Raw genomic sequence first — 15906 nt, 5'->3', positions numbered from 1 at the left:
AATCTGTAGCCTAGAGATTGACTTGCTTTTTCATCCCTATCCTGTAAACCTTTACGTTATCCATCCCATCCATCCATTTTCTGAGCCGCTTCTCCTCACTAGGGTCGCGGGCGTGCTGGAGCCTATCCCAGCTATCATCGGGCAAGAGGCGGGGTACACCCTGAACTGGTTGCCAGCCAATCGCAGGGCACATACAAACAAACAAATCTTTACGTTATTTTCAATACAAATACGGAAATAAAATACGGTTATTTTTTGTGTGCTATTAGTTTAAGCAAACTCTGTTTAGATGATCAGAGTAAATCTTCTGCAGAAATGTAAGAAATTTCAGGGGGCTCACATATCTTTCCTCACACTCTATCTCCATTCTTTCATCCATTTTGTATAGCGCTCTTTCTCATTAGGATCGCGGGTTAGTGGAGTCTATCCTAGCTTTTTCTTTTTTTTTGGCGAGAAGCAGGATACACGCTGAAGTGGTCGCCAGTCAGTAACCGTTCCACTCAGACTCTATCCATCCATTTTCTACTTTTCTACTTTAATTACTACATGTGAAATCTTGGCAGTTGATTTTACCTTCTGCCATCTAGTAGAAGAGCATTTCTTTGTTCTGTCTGTCACTATACATAGCTGGCATAGCTAAAAAAAGATAATGCATAATCATTTTCTGACCAATTAAGTGAAATTGGATAACTGGTTGGGAATCTCTGTTCAGGGTTAGAAGCTGCTGCTCCTCCACATTGAGAGGAGCCAGATGAGGTGGCTCGGGCATTTGTTTAGGATGCCCCCTGGACACCTCGCTGATGAGGTGTTCCAGGCACAACCCACTGGGAGGAGGTCCCCGGGAAGACCCTGCACACGCTGGACAGACTATGTCTCTCGGCTGGCCTTGGAACGAATAGCTGGATGGAGCGGCTGGGGAAAGGAAAGTCTGGGCTTCTCTGCTTATATTGCTGCCCTAGTGACCTGAACCCAGATAAGTGAAAGAAGAAGGATGGATGGATCACTGTTCTAGGGTCAAGGTTAAGATGGAGCATATCCCAGCTGACTTTGGGTGAGGAAATCGGGGTACAGCCTGGGCTGGTCGCCAGACAATTGCAGGTGACATATATACCAATCAACCATTCACACGGACAATTTGGAGTCCTCCATGACACCGAGTGTGTTTTTTGGAGTGTGAGGGGAACCTGGAGTACCTGGGGAAAACCCAAGCAAACTCCACACAGGAGAGCCTGTGCCTCAGATTTGAAACCCGAACTTCAGAACTGTGAACCAGACATGCTAACCACCGTGGTCAAATTCAACTTTAGTGAACTCCAACAATTCCTAAATGACATGCACTTAATCATACCACAGACAATAGCCTTGCTTTTTGACACCGGTGTGTCAACTAGTCCCCAGATTTTATTTGCCCCTGCTGGGAATGAGTAAATTTTAGGGAACGACATGGATGCAGCGCATTATCCTTAATTGTTAGCAGAACAACCAGCAAATGTCAGGAACGAAAACCTCTATTCATAGCCATTGTGACTGCGAGTCATTGTCAGCTCTGGCGTCACCAGTAACCTCGTAGAGGAGCACTGCTAGATTTACACATCTCAATTAGACCTTTTGTCCAGCAGTGGCTCGGGCACTGACCTTTTCCCACAATTCTTCCTCCTTTTCTCGTGATAGAGGATGAAGAATCTTCACGGTAATATGTTTGTCTCGGTTTTAGGCTGCCTTAGGCATCACTGCAGCCACATTTCATCTTACACATCATTCTGGAAGAGTAAAAGTTACACCTCTTAAGGCCGAATAACCCTTTTTCATTGTTTCAGTTCCAATCTTTATGCTTATTAGCACAGGGGTTCTCAAATGAATCGTAAGTACCACGTGTACCCCTAAATGCCAAAGCAAGTAAAAAGTTGCCAGATTTTAAGAAAAAATGAAATTGAAATGTCATCATTAAAAACATATCTTCTGTAGAAAAAAAGAACAAGACAAAAAAGTAATTTAACAAGAAACATGATGTGTTTTGTCAGGCCAAACAGACAAAAATAAAATATATTTTTTCCAAGATTAAGTCGAAGTATTTTTCTATTAAGTCAAAGTTTAATGAGGGAAGAAAGTCCGTTTTTAACAGGTGAATTTTAAAATTGAATTTATTGCAATATACTGTATTTCGTGGGCCCTAGATTGAGAGCAACTGTCCTAGCAAATTGAAAGATATATTTCCTCTTCCAATTTTGTAAATACTTACATACTAACTTTTACTGTGGATTTTTTTAGTTACGCAAATGCAAAAGGAAGCTTTAATCACTTTTCTTCTCGAAAGCGCAAGTTTAACACCCTCCTTCAAGTTAGTTTCACCAATCCCCCACTATTGCACGGCACCACAGGTTACTTTGTCTTATTATTTGGGTTACTTGACAACATTACATTTCATTTTATTAAAATGAATGTACACAATATTTTTGAAAACAAATATATACATTATAAAGATGAAAAGTGGCAACCTTTCAGATGAGTCATATTCTATAAACATTTGTCGCGTAAGGCATACATGTTGTGGGTGACGGGAAGTGGCTACAAATGAATGACTTGCCTAGTCTAGCATGTGATAGTGGTCTTCATATCCAGTGCTAACATTTTGGCACTGAATATCACAAGAAAAAAACAACAACAACAATTTGCTTGGTATTATGAGAAACTCCAACAAAGGTGTTGGCTTGTTGTGACCCTGTCTGAAAATTTTAAACAGATATAAGGCTCCAAAATGGATAAGGTCATACATAATGATATCAGTCAGTTATAAATCTTTAGAACTGGATGTGTTTTAACTTCTCAATCTCAATTTGTGATGGTTTATCAAAGGCATTTAAACACAAAGAATCTTTCGAGCATGACGTTCTAGCATCAGCAGAGATACTCGGATCGGGAACTGTCACTCTTGTAGGTCATCTGGGAGTCGATACTCGAGCGAGAGCACAGCAGCAACCGTTCCGACTCGTGTGTGGGTCTCCTCGCCCAAAGTTCTGTCGGGTGAGGGTTCTTGGTCCTTTGCTTCATGGTGATTGTCTCGAACTTCACGTAGCTCTCTTTCTCCAGCTCCTCCTCGTCCGGAGCCGCCTCGCTCGCCTTGCAGTAGAGGGCGAGGATCTTGTAGAGCAGCAGGCCAATAAGGGGCAACGCCAACGCGCAGGCAATGCCGCTGATGATGACGAAAAACTGGTTCTGTCCGTCATCCTCCACATTGTCCAGTGTGTAAAAGTCAATGCAAGGGTCCTTTGCGGTGGCACTACCTTTAGCTATGAGGCAAACTGAGTACCTAATTCCAGGGGAGAGTTCTTCCAGCAGGATTTTGCCACTTCCTGCATTAGTCTCCACTGTTCTTTTATAGTCATCCTCACCATCTGCGCCGTAAGGTGAATAAACGACAGTGAGAGGAGAGTCCTTCGGTAGCCCCTCTGCTTTCCAGACCAAAACTGCACTGTCGGATGTTTCCTCCACAATCTCCAAGTCTTTGACTGATTTTGCCGTGTTGCTTTTCTTACTTTTTTCATCTGACACAAACTTCCGCCCACCGCCACCCTGCTGGATCTTTGCAGGCTTGAGCAAGCCTCTTTGGGCACCGGAAGTCGGTTTTGGCTTCGAGAGGAGCGCAACGGCGGTCGTCTGGACCACGGACACGGTCGAGGCTGAGATGGCCGTGTCCGTTCCGGAGTCGTATGTCCAGTCTGGGCCCGTCGGTCCGATTCTGACATCGGGCATCGATGGAGAGATGGTGGTGCTCATGGTGCTGGCCACCGACAGGGATATGGAGGCTTGTGCTGCGCCGGCGTCATTCTTGGCTTTGCAGTTGTAGTCCCCGGCGTCCTTGTGTAGAATCCCATGCAAACTCATAATGGACCATCGGATGCCGTCCCCTGGTGACTCCTGTACTGTAGAGCCAAGCAAGAAATGTCAGTCAAATAATAAGCCTTTTGTTGAGTTGTTTTCAAAATCTGCAAGGAATAAACCGCAAGAATATTCACCCATCCATTTTTATACCGCTTATCCTGTTCACGGGAGCTCAAGCATGTCCCAACTGACTTTGGTCGAGAGGCAGACTACACCCTGAACTGGTTATTAGACAATAACAGGACACTTATACACTAGTCACAAAAGATTAGGAATATCGGGTGAAATTTCTAACCCGAAAACCCAATGTCCTTAACTTTTTGTGAGTAGTGTAATGGCAGACAAACATTTACACTATCACTGAGTGGGAATTGAACCCACGTTGCCTGCACCACTGTCAGCCTAGTGTACCAATATACTGTCAACGACCCCACTACTACAACAGTTTCAGACAAAGTGTAGCTTCGTACCCGTGTTGTTTACTCGCGATCCATCGGACCTAGCCCAGTAGAGGCTTGGTGTCGGGAAGCCAGTGGCGTCACATCGCAGGAGAACGTTACTACCGAGCGGAGACGTGATCTTGGTCGCCGAAGTCATGACCGAGGGTTTGACGCAATTGTCGAGTTCGGCACGCTGAAAGAGGACGCCGGACAGGCTCTCCGGCGCACTGCAGGTCAGGAACAGGTCCATTAGAACCACGGGCGTGACTGCCATTTTGGATATCGCGATCAACTTGGAGATCTTGCAGTCACAGAACCAAGGGTTGTCTTGGAGGCCTGGAAATATGATCAGAGAATCAGGTTTTTGTTGTACATACTGTATGTGGTTCAGACTGAATCACCGGGTTAATTTTCATGACATATGATTGGTAAATTGTTGGACTTTCTTTGTCCTTTTGGTCGTTTTCTTGCGTAGTGTTTCCAGTCATGGATCGAATTAAACTCAGTCTAGCTACCACTCTATAGTCACATAATGGTGATCTTGTCTCAGTTTACTCACAAATTTACTTAGTTTAAACTCTGGGCCGGTTTAGTTGAACACAAAGCTATTATTCTGTTGTATGAATAACAACAGGTGGATACACAGGTTAATTGTACCTTCTGCCATCTAGTAGTAAAGCATTTAATTGTTTTGCCTGCCATTATACAGCACTGGCATAGATAGATGAACGTAGATAAGTTTTTTTGCTGTTAGTAAATCATTTTATGACCAGATTAAGTAAATTTGCCTCATTTCCCACGGCACACCGGATGATCTTGCGTGGTGATGGTTTGTAATCACTGTTTTAGCCTCATAAAATTAGCTGCTGTGCGAGCACCTGTTGCACACAATAAGCAAACACATGTACCCAGAACAACATAACAAATCCCTTTAACCAGATTAGCTGTCCTAACAGTGTCAGCCAGTGCATCTAATCTGGCCCTGGCCTTTATTCGTTGTGCGGCAACTCACCCAGCAACATCAATAGATTATAGTGTTTGTGTGTTAAAATTAAGTGAAAAGTGGCAGTTTGATCTATCAGAATTATTAATACTATTATTAATGACTGAGAACATTTCACGCAGCAATGACGAATGTTGTGTTTTTTTTTTTTTTTATTGTAAGAAAAATTATCTTTCTGGAGCACCTTTGCGAGGTTGATGCCTTAAAACAAATATCTGAACATATTACTGCAGTATGTTAAAAGTTTCCATTACATATTCTAGAATCACGGACCGTAGGGATCATGCATACAAGGATGTCTTCAGTTATTCCTGGCTATGGGCTACATCGTTTGTTGTGCCATCTATGATCCTGATCAAAATGCGTAAGTAGGAAAAAAATGCATAAGGCTATAGAATGAACACTTGGAAACACTACAGTTAACCCAGTGACATGCGTTGTTAGATCCTAAATTCATAAATATGCATGGATATGTTTTTCATTCAGAATGATAAACCTGGGTGGGATTACCATATCTTGTTTTAAATATTTTCCACTTAATTAGATTGATAAATTAACCACAGACAATGATCTTGAACTGCGCCACCACTTAATTAGAAAGCTCTAACTTGATCTTGTCTTGGTGCTTGTAGGTTTAGGTAATTAGAACCAATTTGGATAGCTGAGCAACAGGCTCATGGAACCAACTGGTTGATGTAATTACCAGTGACCTGTCCTTTGGCACTCACCCAGCACCACCTTTTGGGAGCCGTTTGAAGTGACTGGCTCACCGTTAAACGGTGGCCAGATATCCATGAGGTCCGAGGGCAATGTGACCAATTTGTTGCTGGATAGATCCAAGTACGTAATTTTCACCAGGTAGGGAATGGCCTCAGGGGGAATGCTGGTGAGCCTGTTGTTGTGCAGGTCCAAGGTCCTCAACATGGGTATCTCCTTCAGAGACTCCCATGGGAACACAGCGATCACGTTACCATCCAGCCTCAGCTCGTGGAGCACTTTGAGGTTGTAGAAACTCCCTGTGTCCACTAAGGCGATGGAGTTGTACGTGATCCACAGGTAGCGGAGTTCTGCCAGGTAGTAGAACGCTTCTGTTGGTACTCGGCGGATGGCGGTCTTCTCCACTCTGAGCTTGATGGTGTCTACCGGGACGTTGACGGGGATGTCGGACATGTCTGGGTCGTTGCAGAGCACAGACCTGGAAATAAAATAGAAATGTGTGTATATGGTTCAAATCCAGAGATAGCAAAAGCACACACACTCTGACCCACTGGGGGGAAAAACGTTTTCTTTGTAAAAATGTTTTTTTTAGTACATTTTTTAAATTTAATTTCTGGGTTCCAGGTTAAAGCTAGTGATTTGAAAGCATTCCATGTTAATTGAAATTCAGCAATTCAAAGGCTAATTTTGAAAAAAACAAAACAAATCTAACCTTTATTAAAAAAGTCATTATTTCATCACAAAACCAGTCAACGGCAATAATTTTCTTAAGAAAAACAGACATGTCCCCTAAAAAGGTTTTGTCAACCCACTTGAAGATGCGTATGGAACTTGTCGGTTTTCTGAAATAAAAGGATTATGTTCAACAAATTTTACATAGGAGTTGTTTTTGCAAGGTTAGGTAACGCAACATTGAATGACGCTGTGATAGGCAGTCTGCTAGTAGGTTTGGCTCTATTTGTATAAGTGGCGCTTGTCAGCCTTTGCGTTTGAACTCCTCAAGTACTGACTCAACTCCTGTTTCATAAGTAAAGGTAACAAAGCACACAGACTGAAATGTACAAGTAAAAAAGCAAAAATGATTTTACTGTCAGTTATAAACAGTATCTGTTTTGATAACTTGGCACACTGAAAAAATACACTGCACGCAAAATAATTTCCTTGTTTTACTAACTTACAAAGTGAGAGTACCGAGAAGAAAATAAATCACGTTACATGTCACGTATTGTTTAAGAACTAGCTAGCGTTGGTTTGACTTTTTTTGCTATTAAAAAAATATACTGGTACTCTCATAGCTTTGCTAACGCTATGAACTGAGTAACAAAAAAAAAAATGCAAAAATAGCTAGCCAACAACATCAAACAACTCTCTTTTATAAGGCCATGAATAGTGAATATCTTCTTTGAATCTGTTGCAGTCAAGAACTCAATTGTGGTTGACTTTACCGCTCTATAGTTGTCTTTTTATTTGTTTGTTTGTTTTTTTTACATCATGTTGACATCCGCTGAGGTTGAAAAAGGTGACGAGCCTATTTTGACAAAGTAAGGGCCAGAAAGTACAGATATCTCTTTTCAAATGTAGGGAGTAAAAGTAAAAAGTCATCAGATAATTATATACTCAAGTAAACTACAGATACCTAAAAAACTACTTTTTTTTTTTACTTGCATACAGTAACAAAGTATTTGTACTTCCTCTTTTCCCCCCATAACCAGATCAACTGCGTCACATGCTAGCACAAACACTCCACCCCCTACTTTTTTTGCTGTACAATCCGATGGACATTCTCTAATCGTGAATTAGGGCATTTCCAAGGGAATTACTTCAGTTGAGGAATTCGTCATACATATTTATCCTTTACAATCATACCTCTGATTTCTAGCTTGATAAAAACATGTTTTTTAAGAATTTTTTTCTTTAGCGGTCAAGCTATCCTGTAACCATATTGTCATACGGCTCTCTTAGTCTAGCATAGCAATACAACAGGATAGAGATTTATTTGGATGCTAATTAGGTCCTTTTCAGGGATTAATGGGATGTAAGCACACCGGTGAACACGCACTATGTCAGTACATGACTGCATACCCATGCCTATTTTGAATCATGACAAAATGATTTCATTGTGTTTGTGTATACAGTAATCCACCACTATATCGTGATTCACCTGTCCTATATCGTTCACCAATCTACATTGCTGATTTTTGTGTTAAATGTGTATTTTTCGTTGAAATACATTTACAATGTGATGACAGCACGTGGAATGGCTATTTTAAGGCTTCAACTATAAAAATGTTTTAGAGTATATGGTCCCTCTATATCGTACATTTTCACCTATCGTAGGTGGGTCATGAAGTCTAGTCTAACTCGCGATGAATGGGGGCTCACTGTACTCTTGAATATTTTAAGATGCCAAGTGGTTGTTTTTGGTCATGTGCCACAAAAGTGCAAAGTCCACAAATACATGAAAAGTTGAAGAAAAGTTACCTGGTTCCCGTTCCCTCGCTACGTCCATGGAAAACACAAGTGCACTGGGACGGACAGAAGGGATGAGCCGCGTTAAGGCAGCATATCAACATCAACACCCGGAGGATTTGATGCATGATTTCACCTAGAGGACCCCAAACAGTCACAGGGAGGACGGATGAGGAAAAAAGACATGAGGATTCATCAGAAGTGCCGAGGATTCCTCCTAAAAAACAAATGGAGAATAAAGAAAAGCGCTTTGAAGTCCATAAGCGGCGGCAGGCTGGCGATAGACTTACGGTACAGGTCACCCGTGAGATGCTAATCGCACTCCCCCTTCCTTGCCGAGATTAGCAGAGGATTTCTTTTGGTTGTAAGGGTCACGCAAGCTGGACAGCAGGCCCTTTAATCGCTTATCGGCCATTTCCGGGTGGGCGGTTTCTGATATGGGCGATATAGGCAGCCGCACAGGGTGCCATCCTGTTGGGGGTGGCAGTTGTTTGGCTTTGGGGTTAGGGTTGAGGTCTAAGGGGTAATTCTAGAATCATAGGTTTACAGGCGCTGAGCTCCCGGCCAGGCCAGATGAATTTCACCGTTTTGTACATTTTAATGAATTTTCATACTCACATTTCTGGAAGAAAAGCTTCACACTTTTTTGGGATAGTCTGTAACTAAACCGGTAAATCTGCTCATTTGACACAGCAGCACCTCTGCATTCACATTAACAGTATGCCTTTCTTTCTGAAGTAAACCAGCCCCCTATAGTGAATGCTAACAATGGAGCTTGGACTTTTTTTTTTTTTTTTTTAGAAATGCAATGCACAACAGGAAAAAAACCACATTGCTAGAAATTGAGCTTTGGGTTTGTAAATACTTTGAATACTAAGATGTGATCTCCTCTCTTTGCACTTCTCTCTCGCTATCATAAAAGGAGTAAATCACTTTTGAGGCAGTAGGTCAGGTGCTGTGTTTTTGTTGTTCAAGTATTACATTTCAACCAAGTGCTTTCTGGTTTTCTTTTTGTAGGTCATTTAAAAACGACATATAGTTTAATTTTTTTTTTTTATCTCAAATTTTAGGAGTGCTGGGAGTTATTTTAGGATTGCTTCAGCACCCCCCCAAAATGGACTGGAAACGCCTATGGTTGGGTGTTGTGTTCGGGTGGGTAGGGTCAAGGTTAAAGTGTTCTGGGTTCATGGCTGGGGTTAGGTTTTACGATTCCTAGAGATACATTTAATTTTTTTCTACAAGTACACCTGCTTTACAATCTGGCACGACTCGATAAACAACCAAATTGTACTATAAACGTAATACCTTCTCCGTGTGCCAGGTACGTGTGAGCGTTCTGTCTGGCAGCAGAGTGCAAAGTGGAATTTTGGATGTGATTTATTGCCTGAGTGCTCCCATCGCTCACGGCGAGAGGCCAATGTCAACCTGCCTGTTGATAATTAATCATTGGAATGGACACTCGTCTGGCATTATAACTATTAATGTCATTAGGGTCAAGCACCAGACGGTTTTAGGCCGCGCAAACACGACCCCCCAGAACTTGCTATGTAGCACCCCCCTGGAAAGATTACACCGGATACACCGATCAACACCAAATTTGGTGGACAAATCATCTATCATAAACAAGACCCATGAAAAAGTATCAAGAACCCATGCTCGAAATTGAACAGGGACTCTGACATTTTGGTTTGGAAAGCAGCCATTTTGGGGCGAATTCTGACTTGGGAACTTGCCCAAATGAGCCCCACTTGGAAGAAGGTATCGTAGACACATGGGCAACACGAGATGGTGAAGCTTTTTTTTTTGCCTGTATCCATCTAATGGGGCTGGAGCTTGGCGTCAAATTTGTTAAATATTTTGGTCATCAGGAAGTCATCCATTTTGGTTTGAAGCACTTCACTTGCGCGAATTTCCTAGAATGACCTTGTTAATTTGCCTGAATGCGTCCCAGTTGGAAGCAGGTGTCTTAGACGGACGGGCAATGCTGAATGGAAAAGGCTTTATGCTGACAATATTGAATGTGGGTGGAGCTTTGTGTCAAATTTAGTAAACATTCCAAGGATACTAGTGAAGCTTAGAAAAAAATAGCCCCTCCCCGACACCAGTTTCACAGAATAATCAGTTGGACATGTTTAAACTAACAGAACAAATGAAAAAGTTTAAATGACTAATACCCATTATTGAACAGGAAGTTGTCCTCCATTTTTGCCGAGGCAGCCAGTTTGGGCGAATTCCAGCGCTTTTTACTCGAGAATTCTGTCAAATGAGCCCCGAAGGAAGTTTTTGTTTTTTTCCTATGGCATCTAGTAAGGCATGGCATCAAATTTAATCATGATTTCAAGGATTCTCTGAAAAAAAAAAAAAAAAATGCCCCCGACACCAATTTCACAGATCAATAAACATCTGGGTGGACATGTCTATCATAACAGGACGCATGAAAAAGTCTCAAGGACACATGCCCACAATTGAACAGGAAGTTGTACATTTTGGTGTGAAATGCTTGTAATAGGGGAATCTCACAAATGAGCCCACATTGGTCAAATGCCGATTGTCATTTTGAGGATTTCACTGCTTCTTTATTACTTTCATTAAATAATACAACTTGGCGATTTCAATATGTACTGGTAGATAATACCTTGTATTATTAGTGCTAATTTAATGCTGCAATTTTATGAGGTGAGCTTTTTCGGGGTATTTAGCCTCCAACCTTTTGCATTTGCAATGAAACGGCGACAACAGCGACATCTAGTGGGTTACATTGCAGTCACTCATTTTAAAATGGCCATCTATCAACAAGTACACAAGTGAATTTTATTTACGCAAGCAAATTTGATCATACAGGTCAAATAAGCCATTTCAAGCTGTTGGCACATGGATGTATACAAAACAAATCCAACTTTTTTCCCTTTTTTCTTTTTTAAAAGCCTGCTACGAAGCATCGGTGGTGAAAGTACAAAAGACAAATACAAGGAGAAGGTTGAGAGGAGAGAGAGCGAGAGAGAGAGAGTGAGAGAGAGGGGTCATTATGACTACAAGTATCAAGCTGTAGGACGTTTCCACATCACAAACAAAATCAAAACAACTCAAACGACTACATCTCTATATCAGTAGCATGAAGCATGTTTATATGGAAGGTTTAGTACTGCACATTGAAACAAAGGGGCTGATCCAGCAAGACAGGCAAAAAGTGTCAAAATCAATTTAAAAACAAAGATGTGAGATGAAGGTAACTTTTTGAGTCAACCCGACTATATTAATGCATATCCATGCCACGAATAACATCTAAAGTCACAGTCTTTACTAACAGTACAGTTTTCCAACTCGGAGCACAGAAAATGGTCGTATAAGTCTACGAAACACTGATAATAATCGTTTTTTTTTTTTTCCCACCAGCCAATCGGCTGTCAGGCTTCCTCTTCTCAGACCATTGCTGTCTACAGTAAAGAACACTTAAAGGAGGCATATTATGGAAAATTGACTTTAATTATTTGTGTACGCTTAAGTTGGGTCTCTGGAGTGACTACCGACCCATCAAGTGTGAAATTGATTTTGCCAATATGATGTAACAGCTCATCTAAATGACATAATCCCACCCCAAGCAGTGTTCACTGCCCATGACCTCGTGGCTAGGCTGCGTGAAGATCCGCCATTTTTAAATGACGCCGGACTGCAGGGAATCACGACAAAGCCAAAACGTAAGCAGAGCTGCAGTGTTAGCACAGATTAGCATTAGCTAAGAGTCTCTTCAGCATTAGCTTCTGCTAACTGCCACATTTCTGAAAATCCGTCTGCGAGTGAGTGTCTCAATTTGTCTAATTTATATAATTTCTCACCCACGCAAATTTTTCCGGCTAATACTTGGCTGATTTTCAAGTGACATGCAACAAAACACGGAAACACAACCATATCAAAACTAAAAAGTTAAGCAGAGCTGCAGTGTTAGCACAGAAACGTGAACAGTGTTCCAGCGATAGATTCCGATTAGCTGCATACTGAATGTTCAACCAAGTTGGCCTCGTGGAGGCAGTGTAATTGGGTGGTCCGGTAATGAAGTGCTGACTCCACGAGGGAAAATACAATAGAGCTTTATCTGTTGTTAAATTAGCCAGTGGTACCTTTGAGCAAGAGGCATTCATTTAATGTCTGGATGAGGAGGGAGCTTCAAGGTCTCAGGGTCTCTCAAGGTCTCTCCAATAACGCTACAAAAACTGGCTGAATTTGTTGATAGTCCTTTTAAAAAAATTTTTTTTTATATTAAATCATAAAGTTTTAAGCCTTTTCGGAACACGTGCCCAGTCATCAAGGCAATGAAAGAATTTGCATGAGACAGAGAACAGCCCCACCAAAACATAATATAGCATAATATGTCTCCTTTAAGTGGACCAACGCAATTATTCTCCCATTGCAGTGCTTAACCACACATTGGAATGCTTTGAAATATCACTATATACAGTGCAGTCTGCAAAAAAACAACAACGACAACGGAATTTATTATCAGTATTATCAGTCATAATCATAACAGTGGCTTATGAGAGTATGTGCTTTAGTGACAATGGAATCATTCACAGTTCAGAGATAGATGATCACTTTCTCGCTAATTTAATCCAATTTTTTATATATATGTATATCAATCAAAAAAATAATTTCCCTGTTTAACAGGCTTGACACACCTAGCGAGTCATTGATTGATTTTGGTATTCATTGTTGTGTCGCTATTTTTTATCTATCTTAAAATATAAAATAGGTACTGTATTGTGATTAGTGGTTTTAATTCCTGGCAAACATTTTACTATTTTTTTTTTACTATACATAAATCATTCACATACAGTACATCGATATCACACATGAGATGAGAAATGTGCTTGAGAACCTTTTTTAAAGCCCCTGCTGACCTCCTCATGAAGCAAGAATAAGTCATGCTTCACCCGAGAACTCAAAAATATCTTAAACCTCCTGTTATATTGTGGGTCAAATTGACACATTTTACTGTTTGAAAATCTAAGTAAATTAAAAAAAAAGTAAAAAAAAAAAAAAAAAAGAAAAGAAAAAAAGACTGAAACTAAGTGCCTGATTTTTTTTTCTTCTAATTTTTACATATCCATTCATTCGCTGAACCGCTTATCTTCACTGGGGCCGCGGGTGTGCTGGCACCTTACCCCAGCTGATTTTGCACAAAAGTGGGGGTACGCACTGAACAGGTCACCAGCTAATTGCAGCGCACACAGAGACAAATGAGCATTCGCACTCACATTCACACCTACAGGCAATTTAGAGTCTTCAATCAACGTACCATGCATGTTTTTGGGATGAAGGAGGAAACCGGAGTACCCAGAGAAAACCCGCGCAGGCACGGGAAGAACATGCAAACTCCACACAGGCGGGGCCGGGGTTTGAACCCCGGAACTGTGAGCCAGATGTTGTAACAAGTCGACCGTGCCGTATATTTTTACACATATTGTTTTAAATGTAAATTTAAACAAGTAGTGGGTCACATTGACCCAGGAACATTTTTGGTGTTGCAAAGAAACTAACATAACAGGAGGGTTAAAAAAAGTTTTTCTTTTCTTCTATTTCTTGTTTTGTTTTTATTTAATTAAATTGTTGGTTAAATATGCAGCAGGTCAAATTTACCTATTTTAAAGTTTAAAAATGTAAGACAATAATTAAAAAGTGTAAAAAATAAAAAGAAAATATTTTGCTGGCTTTATTTTTGTACTTCTATTTTTTTCAATTAGTTTTTAAATAAATCTTTTTTTAATTTTTTTTAAATGACTAAACATGTAGCAGGTCACATTGAACCATGAAAATATTTGGTGTTCCAAAGAAAGTAACCTAACAGGAAGGTTGAAATCTAAAAAAAACAAACTAAAAAAAGATATATTTTTGTAATATTTTTTATATCTACATGGTATGTCAAATCAAATCAAATATGCAGCAGGTCACATTGACCCATGAACAATCGTAACAGGAGGATTAGGAGCAAAAAAGAAAAAAAAAAGAGGCTTAGCAAATTCATTATTTCCTAAGCGTAAAGTGTAAAAAAGAATAATAGTAAAAAACTGGTCCTAGTGCTACTCGTGATTCTACACACTACACTACAACTACTACTCGGCACTAAACGATTGGTGTCATATTTCAACAACTGCCATAATGATAACAAACACCGGCCACGAGAGGTAAAGGGGCTTCTTTTTGTTAGCTGAAATGTTGTTTGCGGCTGAGGCGTACCCCCGCTCAAACCACATTGTCATGTGATGCACCAGTGACGTTGGCGGTGGGGAGGAACCCCCCCACGCCCACCCGGGAGTGTCCCCCCCGTCCCACTTGGCTTTTTATGTATAAGCGTTGAGTCGTTCCTTGGAGCGAGTGGAGTGGATGTCGTGAAGCTCCTGCTCCTCCTTGGACTTGATGTCCTCATACTTCTGCATCCGGCACGCGTCCTTCACGTAGGCCCAGTTGGCCGACAGCACCATCAAGTAGTGGATCTGGAGGGAAATGGCAAAAAAGAGAAAGCCCATCATTTTGGGATGGAACAAATTCCATACCTTTATTTTCTTCCACTTCATCAGGAGCAGCACTCTAACACGGGTTCACAAATATTGATAATCGATCATCAGAAGTTGTTCCTGAGCGATTATCTTGTTGTGGGGTGTGTTAAGATTATTTTTTCCTGCTCAGAAAATGGTCAAGGCATCGATTATTGGACGTCTCTAGAAGATGATCTGATGATATGTTTAATCGGTGTTAGGATCATGAGGGGGTCTATGGAAACCTGTCTCCCCAGGAAGCAATGCCTGGACTCAAAAGGTTTGATAACCTGTGCTCTACACACCATGTAGAAATTCTGTCCATAAAGATAATGAACAGAGCCATGGACAGAAAGAAACCTACTTGTCTTGTCGCAGTCCAACATCCACCGTGAACAGGAAAAATAGGACAAATAGTATTTGGTATTGAGAGGAAAAAAATTCCTTTAACTCATTTTAAACTCTCTACATAGGAAAACTTACTTAAGCATGTACCTAAAATGAACCGATCATGCTTGTTGGGACTTTTTAGAGGACTTCCACAACGATCCAGGAGGTGGCAGCATAAAGTGGGCTGCTGTACTCTTGGGGACGAGTTTCCATAGCAATGCAGCACGGAGTGAACATGTTGAACTGCATTGGAGTGTTATTTAACTGACTGTTCTTTTACACACATTATTTTCACATTAGGTGAATTGATTTGGCAACTGAGCAAACAGACTAACTAACATTGGTTGCATGTAACGGATTGGGTTTGTTTGACCATATTTCGTTCTAAATGACATAAATTACAGTGATGATGTTTTTAAGAAGGTCTAATCTCCAATTAATTCATTTCCTCTCTGCGAAATTGGATTCCTAATAATATTTT

The 15906-nt window shown here is 40.9% G+C and overlaps 2 protein-coding genes across 4 annotated transcripts in view; both read right to left on the bottom strand.

The window, feature by feature from the left end:
• Positions 1-2303: 2303 nt before the first annotated feature.
• On the bottom strand, positions 2304-8840 carry lrit3a (info leucine-rich repeat, immunoglobulin-like and transmembrane domains 3a). Of its 3 annotated transcripts, none has more exons than XM_061686689.1 (5): positions 8645-8840; positions 8521-8564; positions 6051-6517; positions 4350-4655; positions 2304-3920 (listed from the first exon to the last, which is right to left on the bottom strand). In XM_061686689.1, exons 3-5 carry the CDS (start codon positions 6490-6492, stop codon positions 2896-2898), a joined length of 1773 nt encoding a protein of 590 aa, XP_061542673.1. In that variant the 5' UTR covers positions 6493-6517; positions 8521-8564; positions 8645-8840; the 3' UTR covers positions 2304-2895. The 3 variants fall into 3 exon arrangements, with proteins under 3 accessions (XP_061542673.1, XP_061542671.1, XP_061542672.1); XM_061686687.1 differs by having other exon boundaries at positions 8521-8725; positions 8799-8810; XM_061686688.1 differs by having other exon boundaries at positions 6093-6517; positions 8521-8840.
• A 2203-nt stretch (positions 8841-11043) lies between these two features.
• Positions 11044-15906, bottom strand: part of gpm6aa (glycoprotein M6Aa) — a 28254-nt gene continuing 23391 nt past the window's right edge. The window contains exon 9 of the mRNA XM_061685183.1: positions 11044-14993. Within this exon, the coding sequence (XP_061541167.1) occupies positions 14841-14993 (153 nt within the window). The 3' untranslated portion in view covers positions 11044-14840. The remainder of the gene's footprint in view (positions 14994-15906) is intronic.

This window comes from Phycodurus eques, chromosome 9 (genome assembly GCF_024500275.1).
Source record: "Phycodurus eques isolate BA_2022a chromosome 9, UOR_Pequ_1.1, whole genome shotgun sequence".
Taxonomy (NCBI): Eukaryota; Metazoa; Chordata; class Actinopteri; order Syngnathiformes; family Syngnathidae; genus Phycodurus; species Phycodurus eques.
The sequence above is the reverse complement of the archived record's forward strand: the minus strand, read 5'-3'. Positions and strand labels throughout refer to the sequence as shown.